The sequence below is a fragment of the Oncorhynchus nerka genome, linkage group LG13 (assembly GCF_034236695.1).
Source record: "Oncorhynchus nerka isolate Pitt River linkage group LG13, Oner_Uvic_2.0, whole genome shotgun sequence".
In the NCBI taxonomy this organism is placed as follows: domain Eukaryota; kingdom Metazoa; phylum Chordata; class Actinopteri; order Salmoniformes; family Salmonidae; genus Oncorhynchus; species Oncorhynchus nerka.
Genome location: NC_088408.1, coordinates 78,014,112 through 78,035,618, shown reverse-complemented (window position 1 = coordinate 78,035,618; position 21,507 = coordinate 78,014,112). Strand labels below are relative to the sequence as shown.

At 41.1% G+C, this 21,507-nt stretch overlaps 1 protein-coding gene across 1 annotated transcript in view; it reads right to left on the bottom strand.

Annotated features, from left to right (window-relative positions):
• Positions 1–10,110, bottom strand: part of LOC115140214 (5-hydroxytryptamine receptor 7-like) — an 83,159-nt gene extending 73,049 nt beyond the window's left edge. The window contains exon 1 of the mRNA XM_029678418.2: positions 9,250–10,110. Within this exon, the coding sequence (XP_029534278.1) occupies positions 9,250–9,710 (461 nt within the window). The 5' untranslated portion in view covers positions 9,711–10,110. The remainder of the gene's footprint in view (positions 1–9,249) is intronic.
• Between the last annotated feature and the right edge of the window lie 11,397 nt (positions 10,111–21,507).

The window sequence follows — 21,507 nt, the reverse complement described above, 5'->3', positions numbered from 1 at the left end:
AAATTCCCAGTTAAAGGATTCTCGGAATTAGGAGAGAATAAGCAGGAAATCCTTCAACCAGGATTTCTGGAAAAAAACTGGAATTTATTGAATATTCCTGGAGTTTTGCAACCCTAAGTACTGTATATATTATTCTCCAAATCACATAAATGATGATTAATGCATAAGTACATTGGATGGTGCCCTCATTGATCGTGTACATGCTTAGAAATATCTGGGCATCTGGATTGACGAAAAGCTATCTTTTACAAAGACAATAATTCAAATGACTTTAATTATAGTAATAGTTCATGCCTTTCATTAAATAGCAGAAAACAAAATAATTCAGTCGACATTTGTACAGGTTATAGACTATGGTGATATTGTCTGTATGAAAGCAGCTGCCACTGTATTGAAGCCACTGGACACAGTTTATCACAGCACATTACGCTAGGTGGTTCCATACACATCACTGCGTTTTGTATCAGAAAGTAGGCTAGCCCTCTGAAGTATTGTAGATCGATATATTGCACTCTTTTTGTTAAGAAAGCCCGCCTGCATAAACTTCTGCCGTACCTTACTTCATTCTTAACATATGAGAGAACAGTTCGTACCTCAGCACCTTACTTGTGGAATAATCTCCAGGCTCTCTGAAATTGGATGAATTGGTGCCTCTAGAGCAATTCAAAAGGCAGATTTTTACTGAAGAATGTGTTGGTTTTCTATGAGTATTTTTTGCTTTTTGTGTATTGATGTGAACCTTTATGAGTATATTGATGTGTATTGATGTGTGAAAATGGCGGATCTGTAAAAGAGACCTTGGTCTCGGCATGACTCCCTGTTTTTGCTTGTTTTTCCTAAAACCACTGGCATGTAATCGTGTCATTTGCGCGACTTGCAGAATCATAATAATTTATGCATTCATACCCAGCTAACAACAAGCATTCCCACAACTTCAGAGAACATTCCCTTAAGCGTTTAAGAGTCTCATTAGGTCACCTAACGTTTTCATATGAATGTTCCAGTGATGTGCAATGACTGTTTCCAAGATATCATTCCCTTAATGTCAAAAAGACAACCAGAATGTGGTTACCCTGTTCTCAGAATATTCAATATTAATGTTATAGACACATTTCATGGGAATGTTGCAAGAACATTCAAGTGTCCAGTTTTCTGAGGGTTAGATGAATATTCCATCAACGTCACGCCAAACATACCCAGAACATGGTTGCCATGTTCTCAGAATATAAGATGTTAATGTTCTAGACAAGTTGTTCTATCATGGTCTCCTGGAGGTTTTGGGCTAGTTCTCAGCTTGATCCGGGGTCACGCATATTTAGGACGTTGCCTGATGGTCCCAAAAAATTATATGAAATGAATGAATGGAATATCAGCCGTTTTACGGGCTCATGACCAATTGTGCAATTTTGTGTGTTGTTCTGGCAGATAAAAAAAATAATAATAATGTTTACATGTTTATGCCATCATTTCCTATGACCGAAAAGAGCATCTTAAAATCCGAACAGTGACCACTAACCTCGATTTGGATGAGCATTTCTAGATCAATGAGTCGGAGATGAATGACATACTACTCATCCAGGAGGATCCCCAAATCCCCAACACTCTAAGAAGGAAGAGGGGGCATTACAGAGGGCAGCATGCAGGATATCTGACAAGACAACCTCGGTGAGTGGATGAACCACCTTGAACCCCTGTTCTATTGGCGAACGTCCATTCACTGGAGAATAAACTGAACAAGCTCACTGAGACTATCCTATCAATGTGATCTGAAGAACAGTAATATTCTATGTTTCTCTGAGTCGTGGCTGAACAAAGACATTGAAAATATCAATCTAGCTGTTTCTTTCTATACAGAATGGCAGCTGATCCATTCATAGCTAATCCATTCATTATGTGTCTGTTGGCAAGATCAGGGACAACCATACTTCCTGTTTCCATCACAGCTGTCGTGATTTTTTTTCTCCATACGGTAAGACTTTACTCACATAAAAGAGTGGTGACAGATATACATGGTAACATTGTTAATTTATACAGGAATTATTATTAAACCTGGTTTACGGCATTCCGATCTTCCTGCTACGCCAGCTAATCTCACATCATTGATTTTATTTACTTATTTCAGCAAGTTTCGGGTTTTTCTGTATAGTTGTCTAATGTTTGTGGGGCATATTACTCTATTTTAATATTACTCCTTAATCACTATGATAAATACCAATTGTTTTTCTTGAGTGTGCATTTAACAGAGCTGAGATTTACTTAGATGTGCAAAGTGTACCAATACAGGTGAAATCAGTCATTTACACAGACATGGTGGGGTACCAGGAAGATTGGAATGCTGTGAACCAAGACGTTGGGAGTTCAAATCGCAGGTGAAGACATGTTGAATGATAGTTACTGTATAAATAAACATGCACAATGTAATCATGTATGTCAAATATGAAAGTTGAAAACTGTGTGTGAGTGTCCCAAACCTTTCCAACAGAAAAAGAGCTTTCAACATGGATCAGTAATTCACCAATCAGTGCCTCAATGGACTCGGCAGTAGTATCAAGGGATGATGTGTAATGAAAGTTTCTTTGGGACGGTGACGTCTTTAGGAACGTCCCCGGAACAAGCCGGGAACAAGAAAAACCTTCGGAGACCATTGCAGAATGTCCTATGTATTAAACATCCTTGGATAGAGGAATGTTCTTACAACGTTACAATGAAACATGTCTATAACATTAATATCTTATATTCTGAGAACATGGCAACCATGTTGTGTATGTTTGGTGTGATGTTGATGGAATATTATCCTAACCCTCAGAAAACTGGATACATGAGCGTTCTTACAACATTCCAAGATTATTATAGTTTTGTGTTTTAATATTTGTTTTGTTTTTTCGATTCTCATTTGAAATTCAGTTTAGTTTCAGTTAGATTTCAGGCTTGATTTACTCGTTTTATTCTAATTTAGTTTGACAAAAAATGTCTACTTCATTTTTATATTATTTAGTTTCAGTTTTAGTGTTAGAGACAGAAAGCAGCATATGCGAGGTAGGGCTAGAGGTCTTCACGGGTCGAACAGACCCGAAATTCCGAGATTCAACCCGGGACTCAAGCGGGAGCTTGTTAACTGTGTTAGCCAATTGCAGCACAATAAAAGGTACAGCTTATGTACAGCTGAAACTGGTTCTGGCTGTTCATGTCAAGTGTGCCTGCTGCTGAGGAGAGAGACAGAGCAAGTGAAAGGAGACTTGGCCTAGCCTACTGTTGATTGGGAACATGTAAGCCTTTTTAATTGAAGTAAAATTAAAGTTAGAGGAGAAATAGTATAGTGAAAAGAGGCCTACAAAAAGGTCCTCGGGGACAAGTTTTAATGGACAAAGATGAGAAGAACGTTGGCGCGGTGTGTCGGAGGCTAGGAGATAGTTATGTGTTGTAGGCCTATAGTTGTGTTTTTGGGGATGTCACTTCTTGCCACTGTTGGGCAGTAATACATAAATTGATGGGTCAGGTCATAGGTTAGGGTAGGTTTAAAAGCCCAGTGCTGTCAAAATTCTGTTTTTTTATGTGTTTTGTATCATATTGTAGAACAGCTGATGAAACTAACACTGTAAAAGTTTTAAAAATGTGATCAGTGCTATTTCCTGATAGTTGCTGGATGAGAATACAACATACACAGGACCTTCTAATCAGCAGGTTTGCATGGGCGGGAGTTTCGGCTGTCCATGGTGACATCACCATGCGGCAAATTTGGTCAATAGACCAATAAAAATAAAAAAGAGTTCCAAACCTCTCTGCCAATAACAGCTAGTTTTCAGTTTCTCCCTCCTCACTATGACCACCCCAAAAAATTGGATGGATATCGGTTTTTCATTGTATTTATTTAACTAGGCAAGTCAGTCAAGAATAAATTCTTATTTACAATGGATGGCCTACACCAGCTAAACCCGGACGACGTTGAGCCAATTGTGCGCTGCCATATGGGACTCCCAAACATGGCCGGTTGTGATACAGCCTGGAATCGAACCAGGGTGTCTGTACTGACGCCTCAAGCACTGAGATTCAGTGCCTTAGACCGCTGCGCCACTCAGAAGCCCAACTAAGCTCCTGAGGCATTTATAAGTTGTATTTTTCAAGAATCAATCCAGTATATATCCCTCAAACTTAACTCTGGACCTCGAATCCAGTTCCACTGCACTCTTTCATTGTTTCCCTCTAATCAGGGACTGATTTAGACCTGGGTGCAATTAATTATCAGGTAGAACCGAAAACCAGCAGGCTCCGGACCTGTTAGGACAAAAGTATTAATATAATTGATTTATAAGTCCAAAAATGAATGTAGAAACTAAGGATTCTAGCTTTAAAGTCCCAATGCAGATGTTTTTATCAATATCAAATCATTTCTGCATAACAATTAAGTACCGTAGTGTAAATAAGAATTTGTTCTTAACTGACTTGCCTAGTTAAATAAAGGTTCAATAAAAATGTGTTCAACATCAGAACTCCAAATAATATAATCTTGTTTTACTCCAATGTTTCTAAACAATGTAATATAAACACACACTATAGCCTCAATACAATACAAATTATACTTTTGATATCATGGATGCCTGGTCAGCCCTTTCAGACATAGCTCTGTATATGAATTTGAGAATGGTTACATTTCTCCAGGCCCATGCATCCCTCAGCTTTTTACCAAAACAGAGACTGGGTGTTCCATTTGTTATTGTTTCGATGAAGGACTCTAACTTTAAAATGATAAAGTCAATCTCAATGTGACTTGGATTTAAAAGGATTAGTACCTAGACTGGTGCCAGAAACATGACGTAAGGAAACTATTTCCCCATGTTTAAAATAATTACATGCTTTTTCAACTTTAGTAATACACAATTTCTGGCCTGGTTATGGCCTGGTTTAGATCTTATCTGTTGGAAAGATATCAGTTTGTCTCTGTGAATGGTTTGTCCTCTGACAAATCAACTGTAAATTTCGGTGTTCCTCAAGGTTCCGTTTTAGGACCACTATTGTTTTCACTATATATTTTACCTCTTGGGGATGTTATTCGAAAACATAATGTTAACTTTCACTGCTATGCGGATGACACACAGCTGTACATTTCAATGAAACATGGTGAAGCCCCAAAATTGCCCTTGCTAGAAGCATGTGTTTCAGACATAAGGAAGTGGATGGCTGCAAATGTTCTACTTTTAAATTCGGACAAAACAGAGATGCTTGTTCTAGGTCCCAAGAAACAAAGAGATCTTCTGTTGAATCTGACAATTAATCTTAATGGTTGTACAGTCGTTTCAAATAAAACTGTGAAGGACCTCGGCGTTACTCTGGACCCTGATCTCTCTTTTGAAGAACATATCAAGACATTTCAAGGACAGCTTTTTTCCATCTATGTAACATTGCAAAAATCAGAAACTTTCTGTCCAAAAATGATGCAGAAAAATGTATCCATGCTTTTGTCACTTCTAGGTTAGACTACTGCAATGCTCTACTTTCCGGCTACCCGGATAAAGCACTAAATAAACTTCAGTTAGTACTAAATACGGCTGCTAGAATCCTGACTAGAACCAAAACATTTGATCATATTACTCCAGTGCTAGCCTCCCTACACTGGCTTCCTGTCAAAGCAAGGGCTGATTTCAAGGTTTTACTGCTAACCTACAAAGCATTACATGGGCTTGCTCCTACCTATCTCTCTGATTTGGTCCTGCCGTACATACCTACACGTACGCTACGGTCACAAGACGCAGGCCTCCTAATTGTCCCTAGAATTTCTAAGCAAACAGCTGGAGGCAGGGCTTTCTCCTATAGAGCTCCATTTTTATGGAACGGTCTGCCTACCCATGTCAGAGATGCAAACTCGGTCTCAACCTTTAAGTCTTTACTGAAGACTCATCTCTTCAGTGGGTCATATGATTGAGTGTAGTCTGGCCCAGGAGTGGGAAGGTGAACAGAAAGGCTCTGGAGCAACGAACTGCCCTTGCTGTCTCTGCCTGGCCGGTTCCCCTCTTTCCACTGGGATTCTCTGCCTCTAACCCTATTACAGGGGCTGAGTCACTGGCTTACTGGGGCTCTATCATGCCGTCCCTGGAAGGGGTGTGTCACCTGAGTGGGTTGATTCACTGATGTGGTCATCCTGTCTGGGTTGGCGCCCCCCCTTGGGTTGTACCATGGCGGAGATCTTTGTGGGCTATACTCAGCCTTGTCTCAGGATGGTAAGTTGGTTGAAGATATCCCTATAGTGGTGTGGGGGCGGTGCTTTGGCAAAGTGGGTGGGGTTACATCCTTCCTGTTTGGCCCTGTCCGGGGGTGTCCTCGGATGGGGACACAGTGTCTCCTGACCCCTCCTGTCTCAGCCTCCAGTATTTATGCTGCAGGGTCAGTTTGTTATATCTGGAGTACTTCTCCTGTCTAATCTGGTGTCCTGTGTGAATTTATGTATGCTCTCTCTAATTCTCTCTTTCTTTCTCTCTCTCGGAGGACCTGAGCCCTAGGACCATGCCTCAGGACTACCTGGCATGATGACTCCTTGCTGTCCCCAGTCCACCTGGCCGTGCTGCTGCTCCAGTTTCAACTGTTCTGCCTGCGGCTATGGAATCCTGACCTGTTTACCGGACGTGCTACCTGTCCCAGACCTGCTGTTTTCAACTCTCTAGTGGTAGAGATACTCTTAAAGATCGGCTATGAAAAGCCAACTGACATTTACTCCTGATGTGCGGACTTGCTGCACCCTCGACAACTACTGTGATTATTATTATTTGACCATGCTGGTCATTTATGTACATTTGAACATCTTGGCCATGTTCTGTTATCATCTCCACCCGGCACAGCCAGAAGAGGACTGGCCACCCCTCATAGCCTGGTTCCGCTCTAGGTTTCTTCCTAGGTTTTGGCCTTTCTAGGGAGTTTTTCCTAGCGACCATGCTTCTACACCTGCATTGCTTGCTGTTTGGGGTTTTAGGTTGGGTTTCTGTACAGCACTTTGAGATATCAGCTGATGTACAAAGGGCTATATAAATAAATTTGATTTGATTAATAACCATCAAATCAAAGTAAACTTGAAGTCACGCAATTATATTTTGTGGTCCTCCCACTAGGACTCTGGAAAGCATAGGCTACAGTTTATTAGGCCACAGATCAAATAAATTATGATGAACTTCACAGGGTGGTGAAAGTCCATAGTGATGAGCTTGATTGCGCCTTTCCAATAAAAATGGGGTCTTATTCTGGTGACATGATGATCGATACTTGGCTGCCAATTGACAAATAAAAATAATCTTGCTATTTTGTCCATAATAATCTCATTATATATGTACTGTAGCCTAGCCGCACTGTATCTGCAAGCTGTTGGTTAGAGAGCACGTGCCAAGACCAGAGTAGGCACATTTGCTAAATAGCGCAAAATTCTAAACCATCAGTAGAGTTGAACATGCTATGGAAACCCATTTAACTAGTTTTTTTTTTTTTTCGGTACATGGGAATTTAACCGCAAAAGTTTATGTGCACTACGTCATCACACACAGCATTTTATCCACAAGCCAATTTGATGGAAACACCTCTGGTGGGAAAATGCACATATTGTTTTTAGCAGATTTTAGAATATTGGCATGAAAATCTGTTGGCAACTGGATGGATAACCTAGCTATTCTCATTAAATAATCATGTTTATTTTGGCTTAGTTTATAAATGTATACTTAATGTTTAACATGTTGATACAGTCTAACTGAAAAAAACGGTACAGTTTATTTGTAAAGTTCAAATAGAGTCTTGCACAGTCTTATCGGTATATCGTCTTACACTTCATGATACATCTTCAATGTCAAATATCGCGATATTCGATTTAATCATAAAAACCAGCCCAACCCCAGACTAATGTCACCTAATAGCCTATACATTAGATACTTCCTTCCTTGTTTTAGGGTGAGTATTGATAAAGTGGGACACTTTACGAAAATGTGCTTTCTGGAACACCTTACAGAATCATCCCATTGTCTCAACACCCAACATGATACCATTCCAAATAGCTTAAAAACTCTACTAGACTATACAAAATAAAATAAAATATTGAAAAATGGATGGATGACTCTTCTTCAAACATATTGTCCTGAGATCACATTTATTGTCGATACCGGCAAATTGGGACACCTTGATTGGCAAAGTGGGACACTTCATTCTTTATTGTAAAGAAGGATGAGTTAGAGATTTCAATATTTTAATGATAAATTATTCATACGCATTCTTTAGATATTTTTGTGGAACATTAAGAATTATAATTTATTGTTATTATTATTACACTATTATTCATATTAATATCATCATCATCATACTTGATTATAATTATATGAAGTAGCCTATATGTAATTGTAAATCCTATAAATAACATAAACTTCATCTAGGCCTATCAGCTCAACATTCTCAACAGTACACTCTAGTGGAAATGTTGTAGAATGAAACCAGAAAGACCTCACCCCTCAACAATTTCAATTCGTTTTATTGTCACCAGAGTCAAATACAGCAAAATAAATGTTTTTTTTTGTCATCATATGGTTATGAATATGGCTAGCTAGGATTTTAATGTTGTTGAGGTAATATCTTTCTAAGTAAAATGCAGCTATGCTAGCTGATAACAGATTTGAGGAAAATTAAATCCAACATTTCATCTGATATAGAAAATTTAGAGGATTTCTGTTAAGAAAACATGTATTTCATAATCCCCCAAAATATTTTATTGCCTTAAAATGGCCTAGAGGAGTGTCCCAGTTTTACAGTAGTTAAATTGGCATACTGGGACACTGCCAAAATGTCTATATTCTAAAAAGATGAGAGAAATAAATCAAATTAAATAGTATTGGTCACATACACATGGTTAGCAGATGTTATTGCTAGTGTAGCGAAATGCTTGTGAGTAAAAAGCACATCCCATTACAAAATATGTTTTACTGAGACACTGAATATCCTTTCCTAGGTCTAGATAACCATAACATTTTACCTCAGAACCCTATGTAATTTTACTTACCATTATGTCTCTAGTCAAGAGACACGTGTCATTCCATAGGATGCCACGCCCACAACGATGACGCCACTCCCATTGAACCCATTAGTTATCCTGACATACTTCCTCACTAACACAGGCATTGATTGTTGGTTATGTTATTGTACACATTTAAAGATATCCATTACAAAGCTTGAGTGTTTCACTTTACCATTATTCACCCTACATTTTATTCCACTGTTAGAGTTGAACTAACTCACCTGTCAACGCTGATCACGCACAGGGTCATGATGGAGGCTGTGCAGCACATTACATCCATACCAATGAAGATGTTGCAAAACACCTCCCCAAAAAGCCACTTGCCTCCAGTTAGGTCGGTCACTATAACAAACGGCATTACAACTATTGCCACGGAGAGATCTGCCACGGCCAGAGACACAAGAAGATAGTTTGATGGTTGTCTTAGTTTTTTCACCACGCAAACCGCTATGACAACCAATGTGTTTCCCATCACAGTGACCGCTGTGATGATAGCCAACATCACTCCGATAATTATCTTCTCTCCACTGCCGAAATCAAGTAGTGTCTCCCCGCACGTATCGTTCCACATGACTGTAGGATCAGCGGTGACGTTGTAGACAAGCTCCAGAGTGCCATTGATAACTTCGGAAACATCCTCTCTCTTATTGAAAGTGTGATCGACGTCCGAAGTATTGAACATTACGACAACGTAATCCCGGCGGTGATCCAAGGGACACCTCGCCAGTGTAGGCTACTCCAGTTAAGCGCATACTTGATTAGTTTGTCTCTGGTCTTGGATCCAGTAGCTATTTTCTTATATAAAAAGACAGCCAGTACTGAGAAACATAAGCCCGCTCATCAAAGCCATGCACAGTCAGAGCTTTCACCTGCCCAAAATAGTGATTCGCACCTCTCCAAAAATAAGAGGCGAAAAACAATAATGCATTCTATGGACAGCACCGCGTTTTCTTCAGAGAAAAATCCCTAAAACGTCAAAAATCACTTGAAATTTTAAGCAATTCTTAAAAAGTTGTTTGCACGACGCGCTTGTTTCCCTGTGTGGTTTGTTTCGTTTCGCTGACAGATGTGAATTTCCTCACGAGTGGTTTAGCTCCGTCTGCGAACGCTCACACCAGAAAATGAGTTCACAAACACAGGCTACGACGCAAGTTAATTGAATAGTATCAAAAAGGTGATTTCTCATGTACTAAAAGCTATACGGCGATTATGGGGGGGTGGTGGGTGGTCAGGAGGGACAACAGGATTTAAACAATGAAGGAAACGGATCATTCTTCACATATTTACATAATCGGAAACCTAAATTGAGGACAGACAGTATAGTATACTGGTTCAAATTGAGGACATTGCTGTATTAGCCTAATACTATCCTCAATTTAGATTCATGGGCTATAAATGCCAAAAATTCTTAATTTCACATTATTAAACATAAACCAGGTAAAATGACTGCTTTCTGTTATTTGTAATCACATTTTCTTTGAGATGTTTTGGACATACTGTTTTACTTGGTATAGTAAATAAAGGGTAATCATTGGTGGGGCCTGAACCAGTGGTCCATGGAGAAATAAAGCAAGTGCATTACTGCCTGTGCCGTAAACACCAGACCTCTTGGCAGAGTCTGGTCATAGTATGATTGATTACATGGACGCTACAAAAACAAATATGTATAATACTTTTTTGTTGTGTTGGTTTTGAAGTGTCAAGTACAGGGTTAACTGTACTTAATGATAAACACAACAAATAGTTGACATCTCGCATCCTATTCAATACATGGGAAAGTACCTGATTTTCCCATGCATATGCTCTGTGGACTGTGACCTTGCAGATCAGATAGGAAACAGTCCTTCTGGTGTCTTCCATGCCACCTCTGGGCCTGGCAGAGGGCAACTGTCTATAAATAAACGGAGGAGGAACATTCAGTCAAAACCACTGGAGTTGAAAACACGTTGGAACATTGGAAAAATGCTGGGGGAGACAGACAGCATGGATAGGACATAAGGGATAGAGAGCTTCCATGGCTGCTCACAACATCATCCAGGGAACAGCTGTGGTATGTTAACCACTCTGGGCCTTGGGAAGGCCAGCTCCTTCCCACATAGCACCACTGCCTGGGCTGTCTGTCTCTCCCCCGGATGTGATCACCAGCGCAGCCTAGGGCTTCGCTTGTCATTACCCACTGCTGGGCCTGATGGGCACGCCGGTAATAATGATTGTCGCATTAGATTACCGCCAGTGTCCAGTGACGCCAGTGCTTGGCCAGCCCTACTGTCATTGAAATTGCTCCACTTACAACGAGGCACATTATCACTGGAATGACGCCAAGGAGACAGTGGTACACATTGTTACACAGGAAAACCCGGAGGACCCAAGTGCAGAGAGCTTATGCAAAACAACCTGTCAGCATCCAGTCCGCACCTCAATCAGCCTCATGTAATGGAGAAGAGGGTAGAAGCAGAGGTGATTAATTGGGATAACAGCTGCTCTGGCAGACTGGAGGAACACTTCTGCTGTGCAAGAGCGAAAGTTTATGCAGTGAGTGACAACTGAAACTAACTGTAGATAGTAGCTGCTGATTGGGGTCACTTCCAGTCACTTCGGCTTTGTGAGATAGTCAGACTGCAAAACGAGTTCAAGAAAATCTTGATAACTAACCCTGTATGAGATTTACAAGTGTAGCACATCCTCTCCCCTCTTTGTGGGCAACCAGTCAGCCCAGCAATCTCTGTGCTCTCTGTGGCTCCAGGGAAGGAATCAATTCCATAAAACTCTGCCTATGATAGTAGAGTAGAGTGAATTATTTTGTCATCTGATGTGACTAAATTGGGAAAAATGGGTATAGGAGTCAATCTGCCAAAGTCCAAACTGCTGCGACTGACAGTGTATAAATAGGTCTAATTGTCCTGGTCAATCAAACACAGAGCTCCATTCTCTGCTGTCTTCTCTTTTAACAGCAGATATACTACAAATACAAAAAATGTGGACACCTCTTCAAATGAGTGGATTCAGCTATTTAAGCCACACCCATTGACAGGTGAATAAAATCAAGCACAAAGCCATGCAATCTGCACAGTCAAACATTGGTAGTAGAATGGCCTTACTGAAGCGCTCAGTGACTTTCAACGTGGCCTAGTCATAAGATGCCACTTTTCCAACAAGTCAGTTTGTCAAATTTCTGCCATGCTAGAGCTGCCCCGGTTAAATGTTAAGTGCTCTTATTTTGACTTGGAAATGTCTAGGAGCAACAACGGCTCAGTCACGAAGTGGTAGGCCACACAAGCTCACAGAACGGGACAACCGAGTACTGAAGCACGTAGCGCGTAAAAATAATCTGTCCTCGGTTGCAACACTCACTACTGAGTTCCAAACTGCCTCTGGAAGCAATGTCAGCACAAGAACTGTTCGTCAGGAGCTTTATGAAATGAGTTTCCATGGCCAAGCAGCCACACACAAGCCTAATATCACCATGCACAATGCCAAGTGTCTGCTGGAGTGGTGTAAAGCTAGCCGCCATTAGACTATTGGACTCTGGAGCAGTGAAAAAGAGTTCCCTGGAGTGATGAATCACGCTTCATTCTCTGGCAGTCCGATGGACGAATCTGGGTTAGGCAGATGCCAGGAGAATGCTACATGCCCCAATGCATAGTGCCAACTGTAAAGTTTGGTGGAGGAGGTATAATGGTCTAGGGCTGTTTTTAATGGTTCGGGTTAGGCCCCTTAGTTCCAGAGAAGGGAAATCTTAATTCTACAGCATACATTGACATTCTAGATGATTCTGTGCTTCCAACTTTGTGGTGTAGGGGGTGGGTCCCAAAGACCCTCCTCATTATTGATTAAGGGGACCTTAAGATTCATATGTTTTGCTGCAGGCTTTATAATAAGATACTGTTGCTATGCTTCTAAAAACTATGCCACTATACGTTGCATAAGCTATCTATATTAGTCTTTGTGGTTAAGCCCTAGCTGTTGCGAAAGTGTGCTTGTAGGCTAGGTCTGAGTCAGACCGAAAATAGATAGAGAAGTAGCCACTGTCTGGTTTTGGCATTTTGATCTTGTGTGACAGTAGACCATGCTAATACATCCAGAGAAGCTACTGTACTAGGTTGTCTTATAAGGTAACCTCAGCTTATTGATACACACATACATTGACGTAGGCGATCATACCACTAGGTATCATACCACGAGTGTATAAAATCAGCTGCGCCCTTAGGTGGGGTGCAGAACCTACTCGGAGACATGCGTGCTATGTTCCCGTTGTCAACTTCTGACTGCAATTGCATTAATAAATGAATGATTGATTTACTTAAAGATATTGTCTAACTGCCGATTTCACCAATAAGACAATGATTGACAAGGGACAAGGAACCTACCCCGACAGTGGCAACAGTTTGGAGAAAGTCCTTTCCTGTTTCAGCATGACAGTGCCCTCATACACAAAGCTAGGTCCATACAGAAAGGGTTTGTTGAGATCGGTGTGGAAGAACTTGACAGGCCTGCACAGAGCACTGACCTCAACCCCATCTAACACCTTTGAGATTAATTGGAACGCAAGCCAGGCCTAATCGCCCAACCTCACTAATGCTGTTGTGGCTGAATGGAAGCAAGTCCACACTGCAATGTTCCAACTAGAGATCGACTGATTCATCGGAATGGCCGATTAATCAGGGCCGATTTCAAGTTTTCATAACAATCTGTAATCGGCATTTTTGGACAACGATCATGGCCGATTACACTGCACTCCATGAGGAGACTGCGTGGCAAGCTGACTACCTGTTATGAGAGTGCAGCAAGGAGCCAAGGTAAGGTGCTAGCTAGCAGTAAACGTATCTTATAAAAAACAATCAATCTTAACATAATCACTAGTTAACTACACATGGTTGATGATATTACTAGTTTATCTAGCTTGTCGTGCGTTGCATATAATTGATGCGGTGCCTGTTAATTTATCATTGAATCACAGCCTACTTCGCCAAACGGGTGATTTAACAAGCGCATTCGCGAAAAAGCACTGTCGTTGCACCAATGTGTACCTAACCATAAACATCAACGCCTTTCTTAAAATCAATATACAAGTATATATTTTTAAACCTGCATATTTAGTTAATATTGCCTGCTAACATGAATTTCTTTTAACTAGGGGAATTGTGTCACTTATCTTGCGTTCTGTGCAACAGAGTCAGGGTATATGCAGCAGTTTGGGCCACCTGGCTCATTGCAAACTAATTTGCCAGAATTTTACGTAATTATGACATAACATTGAAGGTTGTGCAATGTAACAGCAATATTTCGACTTATGAATGTCACCCGTTAGATCAAATACGGAACGGTTCCGTATTTCACTGAAATAATAAACGTTTTGTTTTCGAAATGATAGTTTACGGATTTGACCATATAAATGACATAAGGCTCGTATTTCTGTGTATTATTATATTATAATTAAGTCTACGATTTGATAGAGCAGTCTGACTGAGCAGTGGTTGGCAGCAGAAGGCTCGTAAGCATTCCTTCAAACAGCACTTTATTGCGTTTGCCAGCAGCTCTTTGCAATGCTTCAAGCATTGCGCTGTTTATGACTTCAAGTCTATCAACTCCCGAGATTAGACTGGCAATACTAAAGTACTTATTAGAACATCCAATAGTCAAAGGCATATGAAATACAAATGGTATAGAGAGAAATAGTCCAATAATAACTACAACCTAAAACGTCTTACCTGGGAATATTGAAGGCTCATGTTAAAAGGAGCCACCAGCTTTCATATGTTCTCATGTTCTGAGCAAGGAACTTAAGCGTTTTTTACATGGCACATATTGCACTTTTACTTTCTTCTCCAACACTTTGTTTTTGCATTATTTAAACCAAATTGAACACGTTTCATTATTTGAGACTAAATTGATTTTATTGATGTATTATATTAAGTTAAAATAAAAGTGTTCATTGTTCATTCAGTATTGTTGTAATTGTCATTATTACAAATATATATATAAATATCGGAAGATTAATCGGTATCGGCTTTTTTTGGTCCTCCAATAATCGGTATCGGCGCTGAAAAATCATAATCAGTCTACCTCTAGTTCCAACATCTAGTGGAAAGCCTTCCCAGAAGATTGGAGGCTGTTATAGCAGAGAAGGGGGACCAACTCCATATAATTGCCCATGATTTTCAAATGAGATGATCTACTAGCAGGTGTCCACATACAGTTGAAGTCGGAAGTTTACATACACCTTATCCAAATATATTTAAACTCAGTTAAACTCACAATTCCTGACATTTAATCCTCGTAAAAATTCTGTCTTAGGTCAGTTAGGATCCCCTCTTTATTTTAAGAATGTGAAATGTCAGAATAATAGTAGAGAGAATGATTTATTTCAGCTTTTATTTCTTTCATCACATACCCAGTGGATAAGAAGTTTACATACACTTAATTAGAAAAGTGTGGTCATGATGACTTGCAACTCGACTTTGCCTTTAACACCATTGACTCGTGACTTAACTTGGACTTGAGCCTTTTGACTCAAACTGACTTGATACCCTCCCCAATTCCAAATATATAAAACTTATCCTATTAAAAAAAGTGTGCAGCGCATCAACTCTTAATTTAACGGATTACAGATTGAATCGGACAGCAACCAATCAAATTCTTCCAGCTGAGAAAAAGTTGCATGTGGCAGTGCAGAGGAACGTAGGCGAGTGAATTTAGATGGAGCCCTTGGAAAGATGATACCCCAAATTATTATTTTTCGGATATAAAGACTACTCTGTATCAACAAAAACCGGATTGCAACTTGCAAAACATGCAGGAAGAAAATTACAGACGAAGGCGCAACAACTTCCAAATTTGTTCGACATTTGAAGCTGCACAAAGAACGGTAAGTCGTGGCTAATATAGCCAACAGCTATATCATTCATAACTTTGCCAGTATAGCATGTTGCTAATGTAACGTTAAATCAATGAGCCTCCACACAGTCAGTCAGTGCGGGAATGTGACCACTGCACCCAAGATTGAGCTACAACTGGCTCGGCAGTTGGTAGCCTAAATCCTGCCTGATGTTACTGCTGTTCCTAAAACCATTGACATATGGTAGCCTACTGTAACCACACACACAGTGTGTGTGTAGGTTGGGCGATTTGTGTACAAGCCTACATCGCCCGATTGCGTCCCATCTGAATGGGGGTTCTTTCTTATGGCTACCCATGTATTAACATGGAAATATAAAGTCTACTTAGAAAGTAATAAATATATTTTTTTAAGCATTCATGATTTGCATAAATGTAATATACAAACTATTCCTCTTGTTAAAAATATGAAATGGTATTAGAGATACTGGGGTGCAAAGGAGCAAGATAAATAAATTAATACAGTATGGGCATGAGGTAGTTGGATGGGCTATTTACAGATGGGCTATGTACAGGTGCTGTGATCTGTGAGCTGCTCTGACAGCTGGTGCTTAAAGCTTGTGAGGGAGATATCAGTCTCCATCAGTCTCCAGCAGTTCATTCCAGTCATTGGCAGCAGAGAACTGGAAGGAGAGGTGGCCAAAGGAAGAATTGGCTTTGAGGGAGACCAGTGAGATACAGTGCCTTGCGAAAGTATTCGGCCCCCTTGAACTTTGCGACCTTTTGCCACATTTCAGGCTTCAAACATAAATATATAAAACTGTATTTTTTTGAGAAGAATCAACAACAAGTGGGACACAATCATGAAGTGGAACGACATTTATTGGATATTTCAAACTTTTTTAACAAATCAAAAACTGAAAAATTGGGCATGCAAAATTATTCAGCCCCCTTAAGTTAATACTTTGTAGCGCCACCTTTTGCTGCGATTGCAGCTGTAAGTCGCTTGGGGTATGTCTCTATCAGTTTTGCACATCGAGAGACTGAAATTTTTTCCCATTCCTCCTTGCAAAACAGCTCGAGCTCAGTGAGGTTGGATGGAGAGTATTTGTGTACAGCAGTTTTCAGTTCTTTCCACAGATTCTCGATTGGATTCAGGTCTGGACTTTGACTTGGCCATTCTAACACCTGGATATGTTTATTTTTGAACCATTCCATTGTAGATTTTGCTTTATGTTTTGGATCATTGTCTTGTTGGAAGACAAATCTCCGTCCCAGTCTCAGGTCTTTTGCAGACTCCATCAGGTTTTCTTCCAGAATGGTCCTGTATTTGGCTCCATCCATCTTCCCATCAATTTTAACCATCTTCCCTGTCCCTGCTGAAGAAAAGCAGGCCCAAACCATGATGCTGCCACCACCATGTTTGACAGTGGGGATGGTGTGTTCAGGGTGATGAGCTGTGTTGCTTTTACACCAAACATAACGTTTTGCATTGTTGCCAAAAAGTTCAATTTTGGTTTCATCTGACCAGAGCACCTTCTTCCACATGTTTGGTGTGTCTCCCAGGTGGCTTGTGGCAAACTTTAAACGACACTTTTTATGGATATCTTTAAGAAATGGCTTTCTTCTTGCCACTCTTTCATAAAGGCCAGATTTGTGCAATATACGACTGATTGTTGTCCTATGGACAGAGTCTCCCACCTCAGCTGTAGATCTCTGCAGTTCATCCAGAGTGATCATGGGCCTCTTGGCTGCATCTCTGATCAGTCTTCTCCTTGTATGAGCTGAAAGTTTAGAGGGACGGCCAGGTCTTGGTAGATTTGCAGTGGTCTGATACTCCTTCCATTTCAATATTATCGCTTGCACAGTGCTCCTTGGGATGTTTAAAGGAAAATATTGGGAAATATTTTTGTATCCAGATCCGGCTTTAAACTTCTTCACAACAGTATCTCGGACCTGCCTGGTGTGTTCCTTGTTCTTCATGATGCTCTCTGCGCTTTTAACGGACCTCTGAGACTATCACAGTGCAGGTGCATTTATACGGAGACTTGATTACACACAGGTGGATTGTATTTATCATCATTAGTCATTTAGGTCAACATTGGATCATTCAGAGATCCTCACTGAACTTCTGGAGAGAGTTTGCTGCACTGAAAGTAAAGGGGCTGAATAATTTTGCACGCCCAATTTTTCAGTTTTTGTATGTTAAAAAAGTTAGAAATATCCAATAAATGTCGTTCCACTTCATGATTGTGCCCCACTTGTTGTTGATTCTTCACAAAAAAATACAGTTTTATATCTTTATGTTTGAAGCCTGAAATGTGGCAAAAGGTCGCAAAGTTCAAGGGGGCCGAATACTTTCGCAAGGCACTGTACCTGCTGGAGTGCGTGTTACGAGTGGGTGCTCCTATGGTGACCAGTGAGCTGAGATAAGGCAGGGCTTTACCTAGCAGAGACTTGTAGATGACATGGAGCCAGTGGGTTTGGTGACGAGTATGAAGCAAGGGCCAGCCAACGAGAGCGTACAGGTCGCAGTGGTGGGTAGCTTTGGTGACAAAACGGATGGCACTGTGATAGACTTCATCCAATTTGTTGAGTAGAGTGTTGGAGGGTATTTTGTAAATGACATCGCCGAAGTCGAGGATCGGTAGGATGGTCAGTTTTACGAGGGTATGTTTGGCAGCATGAGTGAAGGATGCTTTGTTGCGAAATAGGAAGCCGATTCTAGATTTAATTTTGGATTGGAGATGCTTAATGTGAGTCTGGAAGGAGAGTTTACAGTCTAATCAGACACCTAGGTATTTGTAGTTGTCCACATATTTTAAGTCAGAACCGTCCAGAGTAGTTATGCTGGACGGGCGAGCGGGTGTGGGCAGCGATCGGTTGAAGAGCATGCATTTAGTTTTACTTGCATTTAAGAGCAGTTGGAGGCCACGGAAGGAGAGTTGTATGGCATTGAAGCTCATCTGGAGGTTAGTTAACACAGTGTCCAAAGAAGGGCCAGAGGTATATAGAATTGCTGTCGTCTGCGTAGAGGTGGATCAAACGAATTACCAGCAGCAAGAGCGACATCATTGACGTATACAGAGAAGAGAGTCAGCCCGAGAATTGAACCCTGTGACCCCCCCATAGAGACTGCCAGAAGTCCAGACAACAGGGCCTCCGATTTGACACACTGAACTCTATCAGAGCGGCAGCTTTCCAATCTATGGGAATCTCAGACGATACGAAAGAGAGGTTGAACAGGCTAGTAATAGGGGTTGCAACAATTTCGGCAGATCAATTTAGAAAGAGAGGGTGCAGATTGTCTAGCCCGGCTGATTTGTAGGGGTCCAGATTTTGCAGCTCTTTCAGAACATCAGCTATCTGGATTTGGGTGGAGGAGAAATGGGGAGGCTTGGGCGAGTTGCTGTGGGGGTGGAGGGCTGTTGATCGGGGTAGGGGTAGCCAGGGAGAAAGCATGGTCAGCCGTAGAAAAATGCTTATTGAAATTCTCAATTATAGTGGATTTATCGGTGGTGATAGTGTTTCCTAGCCTCAGTGCAGTGGGCAGCTGGTAGGAGGTGGTCTTATTCTCCATGGACTTTACAGTATCCCAAAACTTTTTGGAGTCTGTGCTACAGGATGAAAAATTCTGCTTGAAAAACCTGGCCTTAGCTTTCCTAACTGCCTGTATATATTGGTTCCTAACTTCCCTGAAAAGTTACATATCACGGGGGCTATTCGATGCTAATGCAGAACGCCACGGGATGTTTTTGTGCTGGTCGAGGGCAGTCAGGTCTGGAGAGAACCAAGGGCAATATCTGTTACCTGGTTCTAATTTTTCTGAATGGGGAATGCTTATTTAAGATGGTGAAGAAGGCACTTTTAAAGAATGACAAGGCATCCTCGGCTGACGGGATGAGGTCAATATCCTTCCAGGATACCCGGGCCAGGTCGATTAGAAAGGCCTGCTCGCGGAAGGGATTTAGGGAGCGTTTGACAGTGGTGAGGGGTGGTCGTTTGACCGCAGACCCATTACGGGTGCAGGCAATAAGGCAGTGATCGCTGAGATCTTGGTTGAAAACAGCAGAGGTGTATTTGGAGGGAAAGTTGGTTAGGATGATATCTATGAGGGTGCCCGTGTTTACGGATTTGGAGTTGTACCTGGTGGGTTCATTGATCATTTTTGTGAGATTGAGGGCATCAAGCTTAGATTGCAGGATGACCGGGGTGTTAAGCATGTCACAGTTTAGGTCACCTAGCAGCACGAGCTCTGAAGATAGATGGGGGACAATCAATTCACATATGGTGTCCAGGGCACAGCTGGGGGCAGAGGGTGACGGTGAGAGACTTGATTCTGGAAAGGTGGATTTTTAAAAGTAGAAGCTTGAATTGTTTGGGTACAGACCTGGATAGTAAAGACAGAACGCTGCAGGCTATTGACCTCATCCCGTCAGTCGAGGATGCCTGGTCGTTCTTTAACAGTAATTTCCTCACCATCTTAAATAAGCATGCCCCTTTCAAAAAATGTAGAACTAAGAACAGATATAGGACTAGTTAACTGTAAGGTTGCAAGATTGGATCCCGTAGCTGATAAGGTGAAAATCTGTCGTTCTGCCCCTGAACAAGGCAGTTAACCCACCTTTCCTAGGCCGTCATTGAAAATAAGAATGTGTTCATAACTGACTTGCCTAGTTAAAAAAAGGTATTAAAAAAATAATAAAATAAAATAAAAATGGGCAAATCGGCACCCAAAAATACCGATTTCCGATTAATTAATTGGCCATTCCGATTAATCGGTTGACCTTTAATTCTTTGTATTAAGGACTGATTATTATTTTATAGTATACATTATGGCTTTATGTGTGATTGTGTGAGTGCGAGAAAACACAGAGAGAAAGAACAACTTGTCAGATGGTGCATTGGAGACTGATGTGTTCCTGTCCTGTCTTTTCACATATTATTGTATTAAGCACGGAAATCGACTCTGCCGCTGGAGCATGCTTTTGCGGCACAGTCGATACACAGTACACATTTCGAGATGCGAGTCGTGTAAATACAGCAAAAGTTGATGAAAATAAGGTTTGGCGTTCTGTTTGAATTGTAAAGAACGTATCACGCAACGAAATAGCGACGCATTTGATGATTTTTTTTCTTTGATGATTATCTCTCGCGTTCCCACCGGTGCATGTTTTTGCAAGAAAAAGCAGTCGCGCTTGCTGCTAGCATTCATTAGCTGTTGTTAAAACACTAGAAATTGCTATTGCAATATTGAGTTAACCTTTGATGTTGGTATAACATGTCTGAGTAGTTTACGTTACTAGTCTAATGAATGTTAGGGTGAAAAACACATGCAACTAGTTAGCCGGCTAACTATCCCGGACTGGCGGCAACCGGCTGCTTTTTCGGGCATCGATATTGCAAATTTTACCCTGACATGAATTGGCTTGGCGGCTGAGCCTTGCTGAGTGAACTCAAGTGTTGCGCCCTCGGCGTTGAGCAAACCCAGCAAGTCGCCTCCTGTCTTTTTCCCCGTCATAATACATTTTCCATACGTGTTTTGATACTAGCAAAGTAGTTTTTTTCATCCATCTCACAAGCATTGAATGGGAGAGAAGCTAGTTTGAATTAATCCAAACACGCCTCGTTCCCAAGCCTCCCTC